The 22584-nt window shown below is 40.7% G+C and overlaps 1 protein-coding gene across 2 annotated transcripts in view; it reads right to left on the bottom strand.

The window, feature by feature from the left end:
• The window catches only part of LOC149140262 (uncharacterized), a 202935-nt gene extending 180995 nt beyond the window's left edge, over nt 1-21940 (bottom strand). Inside the window, exons 1-3 of one of the 2 annotated variants that reach the window (XM_089447306.1) lie at nt 21734-21940; nt 21516-21620; nt 21264-21429 (exon numbers count right to left, since the gene is read on the bottom strand). In XM_089447306.1, coding sequence (XP_089303432.1) covers nt 21264-21429; nt 21516-21620; nt 21734-21820 — 358 coding nt within the window. In that variant the 5' untranslated portion in view covers nt 21821-21940. The remainder of the gene's footprint in view (nt 1-21263; nt 21430-21515; nt 21621-21733) is intronic. The other variant, XM_089447307.1, reaches the window with a different exon arrangement.
• Between the last annotated feature and the right edge of the window lie 644 nt (nt 21941-22584).

Genomic DNA, 22584 nt, shown 5'->3' with positions numbered 1-22584 from the left:
GCTGCCTCACACTGTCTTGGGAATCCTGCACTGTAGCTCTCTCTGTCGCTCCATCTGCATTTGTCTCTATTTAGTATTGACATCCCCCAATACTGCTACTCCTCTTCGGCGCTCCCGTAGCAAGGTCTAATCCAAGAGGTTGGGTACCTCGAGGATCCTGCCCCTCATTGCCTGTAGTTCGTCTGACTACAACTCGATGTCTCCCCACTTCTTCTCAAGTGGCACATGAGTACTCATGGCACAATCGTCATCCCTCAAGGCGAAGGCCTTGATACGATGTTTATCTAGAATGGACAGGATCCTGGCCTTCCAGACCACAAAGTTGGACGCTCTGTCCAGCCTATCCTGATCCCTCATCCCATTCACGACCATCTCTCTACTCTTCTTTGTCGACTCCTCCGAGTCTCTCTACTTCCCGCCTGGAAGTTCTCGGTTCGACTCCTACTGAGTCTCTCTACTTCCTGTCTGGAAGTTCTCTTCTGGACTCCCTCTGAGTCCTGATTTCCCTCCTAGAAATCCTTCTGCCAACCGTCAAGTTGCCCCTCTCCGATCGTCTGTGCAACTGCACCACTGATCTGGATTCCTTGGCTAGAAATCCGCCTCGGCAGCAACTCCCTCCCCTTGGTCTTGCCCTGTTAGATATTGTTCTGACTACAGTACTCCACCAGCTTCACTCTGCAACTTACCCACAGCCTCCTAAGCCCCAGCGAACTGAAGGTTAGAGCTTCTAGGCTCTGCACAATCCTGGCACCAACAAAATTTGCACCTCCTAGCCACGGGCGTCAATCTTTCCTGACTGAGAAAGATGATTGGGCACTGCGTAGGTCGAGTTTGCTCCCCTCTGCCGCTATGCTGATCCTCTTCCCTGCTCAAACTTGATGATGCAGGCACTGCGTCACCCCTTCCTTGTTGCTTCTCTACTAGGAACAGCTTTTGTCACTCGGGACCGCTGTTTTCTGTTGCTGCTGCTTTGCTCGACTGATGTCCTCAATTCTCCTGTGATCTGCAACCACGCTCTGATACCATGTTGGAATTTCTAAGTCTAACCCGTTAGAAACCCTTCATATACTTTCTGATTTATTCCTACCCACTTGTTCTGTTAATTAACAAGTTATTTACCATGTAAATACTGGAAATAAATACAAGTACATGCTCAACATATTACAGATCATCAACTGAAGGAAACAAAACAAGCACACAAGTGACACTGTTGTTTTTGGACCAATGTCCCCGGAAAAACCCAATGTGGGAAAACCGGTGCAGTTATCTAAGGGCTTTATTATTATGCAGTTTCTGAATACAATCTGGGTGCCAAAACCAGCTCACCCAACAGAGAATAATCTCGATAGTAGTACCTCTCCTTCGGAGACAAATGCTCCAGTTGAAACCCCGGATAAACACTCTAGCAGCTCCTCAACTCCAATCTGCCCCACGAAAAACCCCAGCATGAGCCTCTAGGGACTGTGTCAGCCTCTTCTGCCCCAGCATGAACCTCTAGGGACTGTGTCAGCCTCTTCTGCCCTCTGTGTCAACTTTCCCGCAGTTCCAGCTTCTTTCCTCTGTGTCAGCTTTCCCGACAGTTCCAGCTTCTGCCCTCTGCGTCAGCTTTCCCGGCAGTTCCGACTTCTACCCTCTGCATCAGGTTTCCCAGCTGTTCCGACAATTCCGGTTGTTCCCGGCAGTTCTGGCGTCCCGGCTGTTCCCGACAATTCCAACTTCCCGGCTGTTCCTGGAAATTATGGCTTCTGCCCTCTGCGTTAGCTTTCCCGGCTGCTGCGCTGATCCTCCCGGCACTATCTCTACCTCTCTGCTTCTATATTCACTGCCCCTCAGCTGCAACTCCTTATCACTCCCTTTCAACTTTCTCAGCAAACCCAGCCCCAGAAAGTCGAAATCTTGATCTCTTGGTGTGTTCTCCAAGTGACCCTCAAGCCTCCTCTTATATTTTTCTCGTTGACAAATCAATGGCCGAGATTAAGTCCCCAATCAACAGCTAAGATTAGATCTGGCTTGATCCATGACTTTTGGACCATTCTGACATAGTTTTATATTAATTCACATTAATTTTTTATTTTCCCTAAGTCTGGACTCCATTAAAAATATTAATTATTTTAATATCTTCCAAACTGTTTAGAATCTGCCCAAACCCTTTCTAGGTATTGGAGACCTCATGTGCCTTAGCCTCTCCAATTTTCGTGGCTAGAGCACATCCGATGCTACCCCAAATCAACAACCTACACCATCATCCTAGCACTTGCATGCGATCTATAGGCATCTTCGATTTGTTTGGAGACCCATGAGGACACTTGTGTGACCCCACATGTCATTTGGAGCACCAAAAGTTATTACAAGGGGCCAACCCCTTGTCCATTGCTTTTAAGGATCCTACTCTTAATTGTGGCACCCAATGGACCTCATTAGGCCTCTTAAAGGGCCCTACGACATGCAGAGATTATTATTTGACCTCTTGAGAGGCTTATTCTTTCATTTGTGAGCTAGTTTGGTGGGCTTGTCGCCAAAAGTTGAATTATTAGAACATTATTTTATTTTTGGAGCTCATGTAAGCTGAGGCTAATTCGAACTGCTAATTAGTGTATAAATACAAGTGAGATGAGTTCATTTGCTCATCATCACTTTGGATTGGATCTTTTCTCTCTCTTGAGAATTTCGCACTTTTTCTAGAGGATAAAGCGATGAATTTTGATGTGTGGATATTGGTCTATCTTATCTTGGAGCTTCTTTTTTGTCTTTAATTGTGGATGGTTGGATATATTTTGTTACATGTAAGTACATGCTTTTAATGTTATTCTTGTTTTACTTTGTCATATACATTGGACTGGAATTTTTGCTATCTTTAGGTCTAATTGTTGCATGCATATATTGCTTTAAATTGTGGAATTTTGTCTCTATTATAGCATCTCTCAATGTATGGGCAACGTAATGTGAACGAAATTTCCTAGGGGTAATTCTAACAACGAATTGACCTTGATAAGCCATCTCCTTTGTACATCAAAGTATAAAAGCTACAAGATTGCTTCTCTTTGACCTAGAAGGCTAGCAAAGTAATCTTGAGGCCTCCTTGACCAAGAACCAAAAGGTCCTCACTCATATTCAACATAGACTCCATTCTCCCAAGACTAAGGCACTTGACTACCAAGAGGTGGTCACCTAAAATCATAATTTTTTCACCTTTTTCCAGGTCTAGCCAAGTTGGGTCACCTAGGGCATCATTTTCCGGACAAACTACCCATCCAAAAAGTTTGATCTCTTAGGGTCTCCTGCACCAATGTTTCCTCAAGATCTCCTCCAAATTTGAGGCCATTCCAACAGTGGAGTTGTGAGAAAAGCCAAGCCCTAGCTTCGAGATCAAACTTTGCCCTAGCATCCCCAAAGGCTAGTACCTTATTGGATCAATTCAAACCTTTAAGTGGATATTCTTTCTTTGATCCATTTCCATACCTTGTCCAGGTTAGGGATAATCATTGGTTGCCATACTCTTCTCCCCTACCCTAGACTAGGTCCACTTGGTCCCGTGTGGTCTCGTTCCTTTGAAAAGACAATTCTTCAAGAACCATCTGGGATACCAATTTCAATAAGGATTTTAGGGATTGGGAAATTCCTTCATAAGTCATATCCCATAAACCTAACCCTCAAATCCTCCCTTCCTTTCCCTAGAAGACATTGTACCTTGTTTAGAAAGCAAGCAAGCTCTATCTTTCCAACTCTTCCAGGAAGGGATTATTTGGGTCACTCCACATCCTTTCATTGACTTATTCGTCATCGGTGACTCCATAATATACTAGGTCTCCTCCCATCGGTGAAAGTTTGTAAATAGAAGGGAGCTTTAGCTGAGGTGATAGTGGGTTAAGTCTCCATTTGTTGCCCTTGGCCTAGCATTTGTCCGTTAGGGATTCCCCTTAGGTCTCCTGCTAGTTTGTGCGATAACAGACCCTAGACCTTTGCTCGAGAAATACAATAACTAGTTGCCCAAGTTCAAGGGTGATGCTACCATAAGTGTCTGTGATCATATCGAAGAATTCTACTGGAACATTTCTCCTAGGATGATATTCGATGAAGATAGGATCATGATGCTTTTTGCTTTGTCTCTTGAAGGACAAGCAAGAGAATGGTACCTATGTCTTCCCCCAAGATGCATTGATAGTTCTGACCAACTTGACGATATGTTCGTTAAAAGACGATCATGTGATACACAAGGAACCTTCAACATTGAGAAGTTCTATCAAATAAGTATGGGAAGGGAAGAAATTAGGGTATTCATCCTAAAATTTGGTAGGGTAGTTAAGGATATCCCCAACCATTTGAGGCCCGATGATACTAACATACTAGATAAATTTATCAAAGTTGTGGGTGGCCACCTAATCTATGTGTTGAAAGATAAGAAACCCAAAACTTTAGCCGAGGCTAACGAGATAGCCATAGAAGTTGAACAAAACCTACGAATCTCCAAGATAGATGTGGATGAACACCCCAGGGCTAAGGTCTAAGACAAAAAGGGAAAATCCAAAGATCAACAGGAAGAAACCCTTTTGGTGCTTCTCAAGAAGATGGAAAAGCTCAGCAAGGAAATGAATTCACGAGATAGGCTCTACATGAACAAGCTCATTGCCTTGGAAAGGGCCAAAAAATCAAGTTATATCCCAAATGGAAAGTCTTTCCCTAGGAAGCAAAATGAAGAGGATAAACCAAGCTCATCTCAAGTCCCCAACACTTTGGCTCCAACAAATGTTGTGGAGCAAGATTCATACTTCGAAGATGAACAAAGTGATGAGGATGACAGTGATGATGAAGAAGTCAACAAGTGTCTATCTTGTAGAATCTGAAGCCTTCAACATTTTGCTAGGGGTTTCGTATACTCATCCTCCCATTAGTGAGGTCACTATTAAAGAAGAAAGCAAGATCCAATCTTTAATGCTAATAATAGTGGAAGATTCAAAGGGGTCCAATATTCACGAAAAGACAACAACAAAGACCCTACAACCTCCAAGGAAACCAACAAAAATGACTCTCTTCCCAAGCAGGTCCCTCACAAAGAACCTCTCCTTAAATATCCTCCTAAAAAGGATCCTCCGAAGAAAGTCAATCCCAATAAGAAAGAGACCATCAAAAGGGATAAAGGTAAAGAGATTGGACTTGATATCGATATGGATACTGCCATAGGGAAGATGATGGTACAAGTTCCATTAAAGGAGATTGTAAAGCTTCCCCGACAACAATGGCAAGTCAAGAAATCCTTGGGCTTTGAAGAGGAAGAATTACCCGAAGCATTGCAAAATATCCACCTTCCCGATCTAAACCTAGGACATGAGCCATTCATGCTTACCTTAGCCATAAATGACCTTCTCTTACATAATTGCATGTTAGACTCAAGGGCTTCCGGAAACATCAAGCAATTAAGAGTCATGGAGCAATTAGGTCTTAGCATCACTCGAAGGTATAAAAGTGTGTGTGGTTTTAACTCCAAACCCGTGGAAGTAGAGGGCCTCATAAAGGATCTTAAGGTTTCTTTGGCTATGAACCTCGATATATCATTACTTATGGATGTTGTGGTCATAGATATCCCTGATGTTTGGGGGATGTTGTTATCAAGGAAGTGGGGAGCCACTGTCAAAGGTCATCTTCAAATGGACTTGTCATATGCCACTATTCTGCAATCTGATGGAACCCCCTTCATTCTTTATAGAGAACCTGCCTACCCCACTCATGTGGTCAAGCCAAGACCGATCCCTTATTACAAGACACATGAGATTGAGAAGCCTCCTCCTATTCTCCCTTCACAAGAAGTCTGTATTCTCAAGCAACCAAATCAAAAAGCAAACAAAAAGTGGAAACCTAAAAGAGAACACCAGGTTGGGGATGTGGTCTTGGTAGATAAAAATCCAATGCCCGTCAAGATTCATGGGAAAATCAGGGAAGATTACGACTACATTGCCAAACTTAATGACAAAATTTGGTCGCAACCGGTCAAGTTGAGTCATATCACCCCTTTCCTTGACACTTGACATTGTATTATACGCATGTTAGAGTAGGATGCATTGCATGCTCATTTCCTCATTAGAACTAATATCATATGATATTTTTCATGATAGATTAGTTTCATTTTGATCATTTTATGTTCTTGTTGGTTTCTATGGCCTAATACTAAGCATGGGTGATCATAAGACACCACAAAAAGATGTTGTCCCATGTGTTTAGTCTTTGATACATGCAGATAACAGGTTTGCAGTACCAAGAGATTGTTGGTGTTTTCATGACCTCCAATTTGAGTAGCTTCATGCACCTCTCCAAGAACTCATGTCCCAACTGGAGCCAAATGTTACCCACCACCTGTGGGTATTGTATATAGGAGAAACGTTTTCTCCTAGATGGTCCTTAGCCAGCAACCCCTTGTAGCCTCCAAATAGCTCGCTCGATGTAGCATTATCTCCGCCACCTGAGCCAACCATGTGGTCCCTCACCCACTTGTTATGATTGTATCTTTAAAGGTGGGCCTCCCGACCCTGAAGGTATGGCTTTTCATTGGTATAGTTGATTAATTTTCCTTACTTGTCATAGGCACTTTGGGGCGTGGATTGATGGGGGGATTTGGCGGAAAGAGTGGGCTAGGTTTGTACTCTTGTCTCCACTGCCTGATCTTGTGGTTAGCCTTATATCCTAATCTTGTGGGATCTCTTTTACTGGCCATTAGCTTTAGGGTTGGCGATACATGGGAAACCCCAATTTTGGTTGCGTGGTCTCGCTTCTTCACACCATATATATCACTCCCTTCCACTCATTTTAACCCCATTCATCTCTTTTCCCATTTGGGTTCACATGTGTCCACTTGGTCCACATAGAGTTAGCTTGCCCCTCCCCTTGTCCACACCTTGGGTCTAGAACGATGCCCGGAGGTTGATGCAACTAAAAAGAAAAGAAAAAGCATAATTTGGCCACTCTCAATAGGAAATGTACCACAAAATGCAAAAGATGGTCGAGACATACAAATTTAGCACGTGGGCAAAAGCCAAACATGAGCTCTACCCCTTATCCATGGCCATCACCTTGGTTCCTATGGGCCCTAGATGAGCCCCCTCCATCATTAAGGAACCCATGATTGTCCCAACCCTTAGTGGGCGATGAATTGCCCCACCTTAAGGGGGTATCCACTGCTATATATTACACAACATGCTCTCATCCCCTAGAGCCCCGAGCAGTTATGAAGAAAAATCAATCAAAGGCAAAAGGCATATGAAGAAGGGTGGAAAAACAAAGGCCGAGGTAACTCATGTACCACAATTTTCTCCCTCCTACACTCATATACCCAGGTGTGGGCTTCCCTTATTATAGCTACCCTTATACCATAACATGTGGTCTGGATGATTCCCCTAATCCCCACTCTGTTCCATTACTTTATCATTTGCCAACTACCATTTGAGGGATATACCATGGACATGTCACCCCCTTTAAAGGATAAAACCACCTAATAGGTTCCCTGGTTAACCCTTTATTGAGATTGGAGACACTTGTACATGTCAAACCCTGTTATGGAAGGGCATGCCACCATGAAGTGCCCCATTGATTCCATGACTTGTAAGCTCTTTTACTCAATTATTCTAATGATTTGTTGTATTGGAGAGCAAGGAGTCGCATTGGATCTTATGCAAGATTGTTGGTGGCTCTCCATTTGAGGCTTGGCCTCCTTATACGAGGTCCTAGCCCTCCAGAGGGCCACATTGCCACTTGTGGGGTGAGCGTTAAGAGCCAGGGGCCTCCACCATAGAAGAGAGCACTTCACAGATGCCCAACACCATTCATTGATTGCTCATGTTCCACCTTTTGGGCAAGGATGATGCACCTGGTTCCCCACGCCTAGACGGCTCCACACAAGAACCACACATTTGGCAGAGGATCCAAGGTCCATATGAGGGCTTATGCCATCCTCCCAACCCTTACAGATGGTTTACAAGCACTTTCGATCAACTCAGAGACCCATGAGGATGTCCTTATGCTGCTCACACCCACTTGGGGGCACCACAGGGATTTGCTTGGGCAACAAAGGGCCAACCCCTTGTCCATTATGTTTGAGGTCCATTCTCACATCATGGCACACTCAAGACTTCATTAGGCCTCCTCAAAAGCCCAACAATTCATTTTATTGATCATTCGACCCTCTTGAGAGGCTTATCAATATGTTATTGAGGTAGCTTTGTGGGCTTGTCACCAAGGGACGTTATTATTGCACATTATTTTATTATTTGGGGCTCAATTAGGCCAAATTAGGCAAATCGAACTCCTTACTGATTGTATAAGTAGAAGTGAGGTGATTCATTTTGATCATCATCACTTGAATTGGGTTATTAGCTCTTGTGAGATTTTCGCTATCCCTTTTGGAGGACGAGTTTGGATGATATGGATGAATTTTGATGTTGGATCTCTCTCTTGTCTTGGAGCTTCATTATTGGCATAATTTGATGATTGGATATACTATTTTGTACATGTAAGTGCTCTTTTCATGCTTATTCTTGTTATTTACTTTGTCACATGAATGTTGTTGGGATTTCTGCTATACAAGTCTGAAATTTACTACTTTCCTATACGAATTGGTGGAAACTTTGATCTCTTATAGTGTTGCATCATGTCATAGCCCATGTATGAATAGGTGAATGTTCCTTGAAATAATTTGTGCTAAATAAATCTCAATAAGTCATCAATTATTGCAAATCGAAGTATAAAGTCCTTGAAGTAGTTCCTCTCATGCCATGCGAAGTTTCTTGACGGACTCCGTGATTGGGTGAATTATTTCCAAACAATAAATTCCCTTTGACTCCATCTCTCCCTAAGGACAAGGCACTAATCCTTCCATGGATGATCACATTAAATGTATATTTCTCTCACCTTACCTCCTCTCTCTAGGCCTAGCCTCCTTAGGTCATCCAGGGCATCAATTATCTCACGTTCTAGCCATCAAAAGACTTCGATCTCTTGCCCGTTACTTCGTTGGGTTTCTTCTACAGGCCCTCCGAATTTCACGAAATTTAGACATGGGTTCTTGTGATATTGGAATACCTAGCCCAAGAATTGTTTATTGCCCTAGGTTTCCCTTAGACAGTGACCTCATTTGGATCATTGCACTTTATTCCAAGAAGATTTGTCCATTGATCCTCTTCTCTTCCACAATTAGGTCAAGCTCCTCCTTAAATAATCAATTCCACGTCCTTGACCTAATTCTGGGTCCACTTGGTCTCGTGTGGTCCCGCAACCTAATAACTCCAATTCCACGAAGATCATACAAAGACCAATGCTCCATAAGGATTTTTAGGCCTAGGAATCATCTTTACAAGATATATTCCCAAACCACAGCCTCAAGAATCCTTTAGCCCTTCCTAAAGAGCCTATCACCTTATTTCACGAGCAAGAAATCCATACAATTGAGTTTCTCTTGTGAATAGGCCTTAGGAATCACCCCTTGTACTCTTATTGACCAACTCATCTAGTGATTCCCCTTTATATCGGGTCTCCTCCCATCAATGAAAGTCCATAAAGAGCTGGGAGCTTTAGCTGAGGTGAAAGTGGGCTATTGCTCCATTGTTTCCCTTGACCTAGTAGTTGCCCTTTAGGATCCCCTCCTAGGACCTATTGCACTCAAATTGTCAAAGTTCCGAGGAAGCAGAAGTACAAACTTTTTCAACAAGGATCGGGTCACATATCAGCAGTCCATGTGTCATTGTCATCCCATTCTGCAAGTTATATATTGTAAATGATCTTAGTAAAACATTGAGTCTATGTAACAACCTAGGTAAGCCTATAATTTGACGATGAATTCCATCCTAGGAGGCTTTTTTTTAACCTCATTGATTACCTGTGTTTTTCGACACTGCTAATCAGAGGAGTTTTTTCCCTCTAGTTTAAACCCCAAAGCTAGGGTGAAATTTATTATCGAATTATCAGGTGAGTCCTAGTGTTTTTAGTCGAGTCTGATGTAAAAGTTGTTTGGGAATAACTTAAGCTAATTGGCTAAATTATTTTATTACAAATCACTTGGTTTACTAGATCATATTGTGTCGCAAATGGGTTATGTGTCTTGAAGGTCTAAGCCAAATGTGTATTCCCTCTTTGAGTCTTGTAAATGAAAAATCTTATGTATTAGAGGGTTGGAAAAATAATTAAATCCCTTCATGTGTAAATTAATTAATTTTATAGAAAAAGAAAATTAAATCCTAAGCAAGAAAAATTAATTAATTATAGTCAAATCAAATTGTTTCAGGAAAATAAATTCTCCAAATGGAAAATTTCGTGGGTCTTAAAAAAGTCAATTTTTAAAGGTCCTCCACCAAGGGAATATTATATATTTTAAGAAAATCTGGACCCTTGGACCTTGGTGGTTAAGTCAAAGTCAATTTTTTGAGGAAATTAGCTCAAAATAATTAATTTTGAGCTAATTAAAAATGAATTAAATGATAAATTCGAAAATTCCTCAAAAATAAAAAATCAAGGGCCAAGATTAAAAGATCTTTAAGTGTTTATCAACTGCCAAGATTGTTTTGACAAGAATCAAAGAAACTAGCCGTTAGTTTTCCATTTAGAGGATTTATCTATAAATTAGAGAGTCAATTGAGTCTCTAGTCATCTTGATCTCTGGCTAGAATTGTTGTTGAAGCATTTTGTAAACTATTGTCCCGCTAGGAACTATTTTTTCTACTATAATAAAAGACTTTGGGGTGCAACTCAAGGTTTTCTTGTTCGTTGATCTGTGTAATGTATTGACTACGGGCATCCTATGTGGTGCCTTATATTATTATTTTGAGATAATACATAGTGTTTGCAGGTACTCAATCCTTGGTCTACAAGTTCACAGACTATGGGCAACGGTTACTTTGCTTGGATCCTTGGTTTTTATATGTTGGATCAAATCTTCACTAGGGCTACAGTGAGCATTAATTTTCTGAAGCGTTTTAGCCATTCTTTCAAGGAAATAATATCATAAAAATTATTTTCTCAAAATCTATTTTAAAAAACCCATGTATATTTTGTAAATTATTTTTCTAACTTGGGTTGGGTTTTTTTAAATTCATTTTGTATATATTTGGGGTTTGGGTGTTGTAAATTATATTTTTACAGGTTAGATCAAGGAGTCAAGTGGAAGAAGAGCTAGATCTAGGCCTTTGAGGGTAAGATCTAGTCTCTTGGAATTTTTTGCAGGGTTTCCACGGAAGAATTTTCAGAAAATTAAAGAGTTGAAGCATAAAAAAAAATTGGAGCAAGGGTTTCAAGGTTTTCAGGGCTCCTAGCCCTGGTTTTCTCCTCCAAACCCTCTGCATCCCCTCTCTAGCCTCCAGCGTCTTGGTTTCTAGCCCTCCCAGGGCTAGTCGTGACCCTTAGGGGCTACGGCTTCCCTTCTTTACCCTAGTCGCAGGCCCAAAAGGCCTTGTGGCCTCCTCTTTGACCCTCCTAGGCCTGCCGCAAGCCCCTCATCCCCTCTCGGTCCTCTGTCCAACCTTCTCCTCCTCCGCTCCCTCTCTTCTTGGCCTCCTCTCCTTCCTTTCTCCCCTCGGCCCTCTTTCCTCGACCTTCTCTCCCTCTTTCCCTAAACCGCAACCCTCTAAGGGCTTGCGGCCCTTCCTTTTGTGGACTTTAGGCCCTAGGCCTTTTCCTAAGCCTCTAAACCCTCTTTACCCCCAACGCTAGCCTCATCAGGCATAGCGTTGCCTCTTTGAGGCCTTATTCTTCATCCTTGGGCCCCGATCTATCATCCTAGCCCTTTTATCCCCGCAAATTTGTCTCCCTTAGCCTTGTTCTCCATTTTCTTGGCCTCTTTTTCCCTAAATTGACCTGAAATTCTAATCTGAAGTTTTAAGGCTAAATAGTTGGCAGTTTTGCAGGCTTAAGGTCTCAAAATTTGTATTTTTCAAGTAGCAACGTGATCCCAAAATTTCAACCACGAGATCTTCAAGGCCTTGGGCCTAGGGTTTGACCTCTAAACCCTTGTTTTGCTTCAGCTTTATTACAGCAGTCAAATCATTAATATCTAAGCCCTAAAATCACATTTTAAATAGTCAAAATCAATTAGAATTGTAAAATCTAAATTTTCACAATTTTTGGCCACTTTGGTGTCTCTAATATGACCTAGATCTAACTTTTTAGCTCACTGGAATTTACTGCATAACTATAAAATTCAGGTCTGAAATATTTCTAAAGCATTTACTTAATAAGAATTTAAAAAATTGACTTTTCATTTTCCGGCAAGTTTTTACCATTTTTAGGCATTTTGGGCATCAACTCTAGTATTTTTAGCTTGCTGATCTGTCATTGTTTCACTGCTGTAATAAACATATCAGTTCTGAAATTTGCTGAATCACACTTCCTAAAAGCTCTAAAATTTGAAATTTTCAAGTTCTAGTGCATTTTTACTATTTTTGGGCATATTGACCATTTATTTTTGGCATCTTTAGCTTGTTGATCTGTGGTCGTTTACTGCTGTAAACTAACAATCAGATCTGAAATATCATTGAATATGTCATCACAAAGTGGGCTAAAATAAGTTAATTTACATTTGTTGGTCATCGAGAATTTTTATGTTTTATGTCTGAGGCAAATTTCATGATTTGAAGTGGTTTCCTCACTGCTATTATAACATTGATAAAATATAAATTTTTACTGCTAATATAAACTGTCATAGATTTGAAATTGGCTTATCTCATCTTTGCACTCAGAATATGACATTGATCTTGTTGATTGGCATAATATCTTGTGTTAATAATCATTGGTGGATAAGTTGGTTACTTGAAATTTACACTTGTATCTCTTAGCGCTTATCTTGTTTAAGTTTGTATCGCAACATTGTTAAGTACTCTTACATTGAAACAAATTGCGCATAAGTACTTAAGTAACTTGAGCAATCTTAGCTCAAGATAATCTCGCCCATAATCTCTTGCATAAGCATACTAGATTTAGATTCCATTAATAATTTACCTCCTAGCATAAGCTAGGTTGATAGAGATATAGAGCAACCCTTCTCACTTATAGCTTGAGGGGCCTCCGCAACTTTTCGGTGGTTAACACGGTGACCTTACAGTGGTCAAAGCCACAGTCTCTGCAACACCGAAGGCATCAGGTGATAGGAGCACAATAGAAGGTACCGTTAATCAGGCCCTAGCTTGCTTCCTGTTGGCCTCCTTCCTACAAAATACCTTGGAGCCCAGCGTCAAAATAGTTAACGGAAGGTTACATCTAGATTAGGCATTTAACTAAAAATAAGCAAGATCTTTGCATCACACATAGGTCATAGGTTTGCATATCATTCAGGATAGACAATCATCTTAAGCAGTGGGTGTCCATCCAGTCATTCGGTTCCAATTTATTATAAGCAAGAAGTGGTGACTCCATTAAGGCACTGGTTTCATACTTTAAAAATATAATCTAATTAATAATCTTGCTTGAATTCAACCAATTGGTTAGGCCACTCATCCGTGTCTCCCAAACAAGTTGATCTCCAACTTGTTTCCCTTAGCCTGTTGTTGGGAGACAGCTAGAACGAAGTGGGCGGGGATCAGAGTGACAGCCCCCGTCCTGAGCATTGTCGCGGTGCTTGTACAATCCGGGCAACAACAGGACCCCTGCTAGTTTGAGAGGTAACATGCCTGCAATCCTCCATCCTAAACCTCCTCAAGGTCTCAACTACATACTTGCCCTGTCCAAGGAAAATCTCTCCGGGCTGGTGCCGCACCTCCAATCCCAAAAAGTAGTGCATAAAGTCAATGTCCATCTCGAGCTCTGAAGTAAGATCCTCCTTGCACATCCCTATGAGCTTCTTCGATTCTATTAAGAAGAGATCGTCCACATAAAGTAGCAAGATAAGCATCTCACCCTCAACAGCTACATAGTACAAGTTGGAGTCTACCTCACTCTTGGTGAAGCCCAAACCAAGATGATATTCATCGATCCTAGAGTACCATGCAAGTGGAGCCTACTTCATCCCATAAAGGGCCTTCTTCAACCCGCATACATGAGACTTTCTCCCATGCACCTCAAAGCTCTGAGGCTGCTCAATACACACCTCCTCAATCACCTTGTTGAGGAAAGCATTGTTCGCATCCATCTGATGTATCCTCCAACCCATCTTTGAAGCAATTGACATAACTACTCTAATGAATGCATATCTGGCAACAGGTGCGAATGTCTCCTCGTAATCCACTCCCTCCTGTTGGGAGAACCCTCTCACCATGAACCTCGCTTTGTACTTCTCGACACTGCCATCTGCTGCATATTTGATCTTATAGATCCATCAAGAAGTGACCACAAACTTTCCCTTTGGTCTCGACACTATGTCCCATACATCATTCCTCATGATGGAGCTATACTCCACCATGGCATCCCTCCAGACCTGCTCATTTGTAGCCTCCTCAAAAGTGGAAGGCTCAGACTCACTAATATTGCTCGACAATGCCAAATAACTAAAAAGTCTTTTCAGTGGTCTGCTCTACCTGAAGGTGTTGCAAGGATCCTCCACATGCTCCTCAACATCCCTTAAGGTCTATTTGGCCCATCTCGGCCTCCTCCTAATAGAGCTTGAAGGAATTTCTAGCGCCTCCTCCAAATCTAAAGATTATGTCCTTGTTGTTGGTGTTGTTGATCTTTGTTCAACCTTAGGAGCTTCTCGCTCCCAATCCTCTACCCTTGTTGGCTCTTTCTCATGAGACCTCCTAAGGGTCCTGCCCTCATCAAATCTGACATCCTAACTTAAAATAACTTTCCTTTGTCCTGAAATGTAAACTTGGTAGGCCTTTAAGACCTCACTGTAGCCCACAAATATGCCCCTTTTTTTATAGGGCTCTAGTTTAGTCCTATTCTTTGTAGGAACATGGACACAGACTAGACTACCGAAGATGTGCAAATGGCTCACCTCTGGTTTCACTCCTATAAACATCTCCTTAGGAGTCACGCCCTCCAATGTCCTATGAGGACTCATGTTCTGCACATATACAGTTGTATTGTGAACCTCTGCCCACAAAAACATAGGAAATCCCTGATCATAGATCATTGCCCTCGTTGCCTCAATTATGGTCATGTTCTTCCTCTCGACAACCCCATTCTATTGAGCATTGTAAGGTACCATGAGCTTCTTAATTCCTGTTGCCCTGCAAAAATCCTAGAACTCATTGAAGGTATACTCACCCCCATTATTTGACCTTAGCACCTTAATCTTCTTCCCGATATGGTTCTCCACAAGAGCTTTGAATCCCTGAAACCGATCAAAGACCTCATCCTTGGTCCTCAAAAGTATATCCAAGTTTTCTTGGAAGAGTCATCTATGAATGTCACAAAGTACAGAGACCCTATGATTGACGTCATGAACATAGGACCACAAATGTTTGGGTGCACCAAGTCTAGCAATCCCTTAAAACTGGTCTCACTATGATGATACGCAACCTCGGCCTGCTTGCCAAGCGCACATCCTTTACACACTCCATCTTGCTCCACCCCGATCTCTGGAAACCCTGTAACCATTCTTTGCAACATAGGGAGAGCTCTATAGTGCAGGTATCCCATCCTCTTATGCCATATCGCAGTCTCATTGTCAATTTAATGTATGAGAGCCTTCACTGGTTATCCTCTCAACAAATAGAGATCCTTCTTCTTTCTCCCAATTACTCACTTCTCGTTGGGATTAGCTACTTTCGGCCTGACAACCACTTCACGTCTAGTAAAGCTGGCATCTAGTCCTTTGCCTTCTATGGCCAAAACTGAAAGGAGATTCTTCTCCAGGCTTGGTACGTACAATACTTCATTCACCTCCATGATACCACCTGAGTCCATTTGAAACTCAATATTGCCAATGCCTTCTATTGTGTACTTAGCTTTATCGCCAAGCTCTACGTACATATCCCTAGGCTCCTTGGTCATGTTAGTGAAGACATCTAGAGATCCCATCATGTGACGAGATGTTCCACTGTCCACAAACTAGACACCTCTCATGACAGTTCCAGAAAGGCATGACACAAAGGCAAAAAGTTTCCCAAATTTTTTAGCCAGCTCATCCATCTGTGCACTGGCTATCGTAGTTGTCTTTCCCTTGCCTTTCTTCTTGTTTGGACACTAATTGGCAAAATGCCCGAACTTGTGACATGCAAAGCACTTGACTTTGCTCATGTCCTCCTCCTTTTTATTCTATGAAGGTCTCCCTCCACTTTGATCCTGTTTAGCCTTACCCTTGCCCTTTTTCACTTGTGTAGCATGAGCAAGCTCATCTTTCTCCCCAGTACCCTTTCGCTATCCTTCGATCAATGAGTTCTCTTGGGTCTCCTTCTGGATGAAGTGCTCCCACAACCAACTCGAATCAGGAAATTGTTGCCTAGCAAGGATCCCATCCACAAAGGTGGTCCAATGCTTAATGCAACCCTTCAAAGCAACTTTCACCAGCTCCAAATCAATCATAGTTTCCCCAATAGTTGCAAGCTCATCACAAACCTGTTGGATCCTCGTGAGGTAAGATGTTATGGTCTCAAATCTATTCATCTTGATGTTGTTTAATTTCTCCCGTAGCACCATTTTCCTATTTTCATTGGTTCTTTGATAAAGGCTGGTCAAAGCTACCCACATCTAACATCTAGTGTCCTTCCCTGATATGTGAGGAATTATGTGATCCCTCACACCATCCAAAATTATACACCTTGCTTTCATATCTTTGAGATTATTCTTCGTTGCAAGGTTTGGATCTGAAGTAACCTGAATGTTTGTGTTCACAAGATCCCACAAACTGTTCATTTTTATAATCATGGTAATTCGCTCCTTCTAGGGATTGAAATTAGCAACCTCATCCAACCTGTCTCCATATCGCAAACTACTCAGTGATGCCATCTTCACAAATCAACCACGGCCACAATACCCGACTGCAAAAATTTATAATAAAATCTACTGTTGTAAAAAAGAGAAACTCGCTACTACAAACTCTAGTGATTTTAGATCTCTCTCTCAGAGTTATCTAGAAAGATTTGGTACCATGTCAAATCTCCTAATACCAGCCCAAATTTATTTTCTCATGGCAATTGCTTATTCCCAACAATTTATTTAATTAACAAAATAAATCTCGAATTACCAAAAAATAAAACCACTAGTATTTTAACATCTAGAAATATATGCAGCAAAAATAAATCACAGATTGCAATAAAATAATTCACCCACAACAATTCTCCGTCATTTATTAATCTAAAAAATTAGGGTTTCAACCCACAAAGAATTTACAAAGAAAAATACAATGATTGGAACTTGCAACTCGGCCCATTGGAAAAATTTTGTGCAAGGAAAATCGACCAACTAGAAATCGACCTCTAAAGAAATTCGGCCTGAAAAAAATCGAACCACCTCTCACCAGAAAATCAACCTTTGTGCCTAGCTCTCACTTGGCCTTTGCGCACTCACAACTTGGCCCTGACAAATCGACCTCGCCAACAACTGTGCCTCCTTATTTCAATAATTCTGCCTCTCCAATTCCCAAAAAAACGACCTCCTAAAAACATCTTAAACTTATCCCTGTATTCTTCTTTCTTCTCCTCAATCGAATTGAGCCTCACACTCCAGAGAATTCGCTCTCTCCTTGAGAAAATCGCTTTCCCAAAAATGTTGTAGTTGCCTCTCTCTCTTGTGTTCTTATGTCTTCACCTCTTTGCTAGGCTTCTTTTATAATCTTCATTAAGCCCAAATCCCTAACCCTAATCTCTCTTCTAGAGGATCTTGAAGATTAATGGTTGAGATTAGTTCTAAGTCACTTAAATAATTTAATTGATGATGATGATAGTGGTTAACATCCACTGAGACCAAATTATTTATCCTTGGAAAATGACTTAATAGTTCACAATAATTAATTGACTTTAATTATTGTACTTTTCCCAAGTTAGACTTAGGAAAAAAGACATAAATCACTTACTCCACCAAGCAAGCACCTAAAGAGGCAATAAATCATCTTCCACATGCTAAGACACCAAGTCTATTCAGAAGACCTTCCAAAGCTACCACAAGCTTCAACATGCAAATGTTGTAAAACCCATCCTATTGTGCCCTTCTATCAAATTGGCAGGGTGTCACAACAATCCTAGGGAGTAAGACCGCAATTCACTATATCAGTGAAATGTCCAATGGAAGTGATAGTACATCAACAAGTGATAGTTGTGGACGAATATACTTCCTTAACCCACAAAAGATGAAATGGTTGTGGATGCAATTTGAGAGAGAGTTGTGTGGGTCAACTAACTGTTGAGAAACCAGGTTCTTTTGGTTGTCTTTGTTCATGGTCTTTTGTCAATATTTATATTTGGTCATATATGTGTGACTAAATAAAATTTCTCACCGAAGTACAATACAAGCTTAGCCATGAGGACCAATGAAGGGCCAGAGGAATTAGGATCATGTAACTCAAATTCCTATTGCTGTTCTTTAATGGCAGGTTCTTAAATCATACAAATTATGATAAGAGCAATATTTTCACTTCCCTCAGCCAACTAAATTGATTGGCTCTTGAGTGAAATAAATGGTTAGTAGAAGAATAGGGAAAGGAAAGCCCTTAGTCTAAGAAGGTTGTGGCAACCGCTTGGTGGGTTTATTGACTCAAGTCTTAGCTTCAATCTTGGAAGCCAGATGAAAATCATAATCTAATGAAGAGATTGCAAGAGTTATACTTTTGTTCTAATGTGAGGAAGCAAACTAGGAATGAGATTGACACGAAGAGTGTCTTCAAAATCCCTTACCTCAAATTTGATGAAGAGTCTATTTAAGTCGTTAATGAATTGTTGGAATGTTTGTCCAAGAGCTTGAGTTGAGCCACTACGAGTATTTATCGTTGTACCCTAATGGGTAAAATCGCTTGTAAAATGCAGCCTTGAAATCATCCCAAGTGTTAACTGTTGTTTTTCCACCATGTAAATGTTTGCTCGAACCTCAGTGTCAAGAATCCTTTGGGAGTTTATTAGAGTAGAATAACTCTTTAAGTTGGCTTCCAAAGAATGAAACCAAAACTCAAGCATGTCCCTATTATGGGATCCATCAAATATGGGACTACAAGCTTTGTGTCGAGCCTTTAATACCAATGGGCATGACTGTAGCTAGATTGTGTTGTTGCAACAACCATTACTGTTGGATGGACTACTGTAGGTTTTGTTGTAAGGCCTCTTGTAGGATCTATTGTTGGAAAATCATCAATTGTTGGAACGTGGTCAACATATTTTGCATCATTTGGCTTTGTAACCCTATTGTTAACACTGTCTAGTTAGATGTTTGAGCAACAATTATTACTACTCCTGAATTTGTTCCATCAAAATCTGAGTAGCACTTGACACCTCAAAGTCACGAGAGTCTTTAGAGAATTATGAGGAGCCATAAAGCAACAAAGAATGCAAAACAAGTCAAACCAAATCCATAACCATTGCTCTTCAGGTCTTACACATGCAGTGGTCTCCATAGTAAAAAATTACAAGGTCAAACTGTTCCATGAGTTTTGGCACTGGTTCCACAAATTAGATTAGCAACATAACTTATTAACTAGCGATCTAGGCACAAAGTCCAGCAGTTCCGCCAATTGAGAACAAACAAACCAGAATTATATCTAAATTGCAAAAATTCACAAAAAATTGAGAGAGCTCAAGTGATAATGTTTTACTTTCATGTCAGTGGCCTATGAACTTGAAGAGGTGTACCAATGCACATACAAATCACTCAAACCACTTGGAGAGAGCTTAATGGAGAAATTTTGGTAGAAAAGCTCCTAAGGGGGTTCAAAATCATGAATCTATGAAAAGGCCCTCTTCTTAAGGTTTTGATACCGATTGATATGACCACAAAACAACGATGTGAAAATCATTACACTATAAGGAAAGCCTAATAACAAGCATGCACGTAACAAAGGAGATTGTTGTAATCTGCACTCTAAATTGTGTTTTCTATTTATAAATTATGAACTTGGGTGGAAAGTGATTATCCTTAACCAAGTCTCCTGCATTTAGACTTCAAATTGTATTAGCTATTTTATAGAATTATAAAATCGGGTGGAGAAAGATCACGTATGACCAAGTCTCCTAGGTTACAATAAAATTTGCCTATTTAAGTGAGCGATCAAGTTTTTTTGAAAAGTTTTTCATAAATCTGCTGGCAAAGATTCCCTTCTCCAATACATGAATATTACAGTGGAATCTAGAAAGAATCCTTGGCTAAGAAGCGATGACATGGGGAATCTATTTCGCGAAATACAACCGGGATTGCGCCTAGGCACCTTGCTTTATCTACATGGAGGCACATTTAAGCGGGTAAGAGGACACATTTGCATAGGCAAGGCATTCCAGGAGGGGCGAAACATATCTTTGGGAGATTTAAACCTTGGTGGGAGGCCTGAACACTTCTGCTTTACCATCAAACTGAGATCCCATTGACTATGAAGTGATCAAGTTTGACCGAGTTACTTGTGAAATTCTTACAATGAGAACGGATAAATATAATACAACATGAAATTAAGTCCACGACAAACTGAAGGCCTAAGTCCCCTGAGTCTACATTATGCATTTACAAAGTAGCCTACTAGAGCGTTTCAGGGACCAAGTTCCCTTGGTCTATCGTATGCATATAAATAGTACAATACTAGAGCGTTTCATAGTAATCCAATTAAAAGCCATATACATAGTAACCCAGAAACGAACACTTCTGCTTTACCAACGAATCAAGATCCAGCTGACTATGAGCGATCAAGTTTGACTCAGACACCTTTGGATTATTCACAATGAGATGGAATAAATATAATACAACATGAAATAAAGTCCACTGGGAACTCAGGAACTAAGTCCCATTAGTTTACGGTATGTTCCAGTTCACTATGAGTGATCAAGCTTGACTCCTTCACCCGTGAATTATTAATAACGAGGTCGAATAATATAATACAAGAAATTAAGGCCACTGGGAACTCAGGGACCAAGTCTCATTAGTTTACCGTACGCATATAAATAGTAGCCTACTAGAGCGTTTCATAGTAAGCCAATTAAAGGCTATATACATACTACATAGTAACACATTAGACTGCTACATAAAAAGAAGTTCCTGAAAACAAGACCCCCCAAACCCCAATCAGGGCAAAAACACAGACAGACACCCACAATGGAAGCACAAGGCATTAAGCACAAACAAAGCTTAATTAGCGCTTAACCATGACAAGAGGGATTAGATGGCAAATATTTCAGCAAAATCCATGCCCAATTTTCAATAAACAGAAGCAGCCAAGATGACATGTTCCGTACCTACAATCCTGGAAATTAGGTTGGGCGCCAAGAGGGGTGCTGTGTATTTAACTTCTCGGCAGCCATCTTCGCCCCAGCTACTGACTTCCACATCAGGATCTTCGTTGACCTCTCTGTGAAATTTTCTGATGAATCTGTCGTCGCCAAATAAAAAAGAGAACGCCGCCTGTTCTTGCATAGTAAGAATTCAACTCAGCATTGTATAAGACAAACCAATGAATTTCTGTCAGCGGGTGGCTGATATAGGCTTACCTGAGGCTCCACGAAATCTATGGTGTCCTTGAACTGTAATTTCTTCCCCATTGTTGTTTCAACCCGAAACACACATGGTTTTTGTTTAAGGTTGCCTGCAACACACTGGTATGTTCTTCACGTATCGGTGGAGGAAATGAAGGAATATTTCTTCCTTTTAATGAAGGATTATTTCTTCCTTTTAATCTATACTAATGTTTCCTTACTTTTTTCCTTACCTTTTGCACTACGGGTTTCCGGTGTTCTCTAGAGCATTCTTCAGGCTGACTAACGGTGGTCAGATACAAATAATTTGTTCTTTGCATCGCATCTCAGTCGCATTAGTCCCATTAGTTGAGGACGGTCCGATACAGGTTTTTTTTTGCATTGCATATCAAAGCCAACAGTGCAAGCACGTCGTGTCATGTATTTGATCGAATGCTTTCTTATGGCGCGTGCAGCATATCAACATATTTAGTAAAGATACAACTTTTCAAGCGAAACAAAAGTAGTTTGGTCAAACTTATAATTTATTACCAAAAATAATTGGTATTTTTCTTCATAGCGAGGAAATTTATCATAATGTAGGTGTGAAATTAAATATAGGTTGATTTATTATAATTATTTAAAGAAAAGCATGATACTTGTAATTATTTTCTGTAAATACAGGTTGATTGATTATAATTATTTAAAGAAAAGCATGTCACTTGTAATTATTGGTTGGTGGTCCGTAAGTAAATGGGTAGTATTTCACTCTTGCGAATTGGTCGTTGGTGGTCAGTAAGCAAGTGGGTAGTGGGTAGTATTTCACTCCTACTAATTGGTCTTAGGTGGTTAACCTTGTTGGTGGTTAGTAAGTAAGTGGGTAGCATTTTACTCCTGCCAATTGGTTTTTAGGTTGTTAATCTATAAATCCAAAAAATACTAAATTTTAGCAAAGTAAACAGTTTAAGGCATACTCCATGTAAGGTTGGAATTTCAAAACATAGTCACCCGTCAAATATAACAGTTTTCAGGGCTCCTTGACCCGTTTTTACAATTCCAAGTCAAGATCTTGAAGGTTTTATAAATATTTTAACTATATTTGACT

Source organism: Pinus tabuliformis, chromosome X, assembly GCF_031772625.1.
Source record: "Pinus tabuliformis cultivar Carrire ecotype Pingquan chromosome X, CPIR1, whole genome shotgun sequence".
NCBI classification, from domain to species: Eukaryota; Viridiplantae; Streptophyta; class Pinopsida; order Pinales; family Pinaceae; genus Pinus; species Pinus tabuliformis.
The sequence above is the reverse complement of the archived record's forward strand: the minus strand, read 5'-3'. Positions and strand labels throughout refer to the sequence as shown.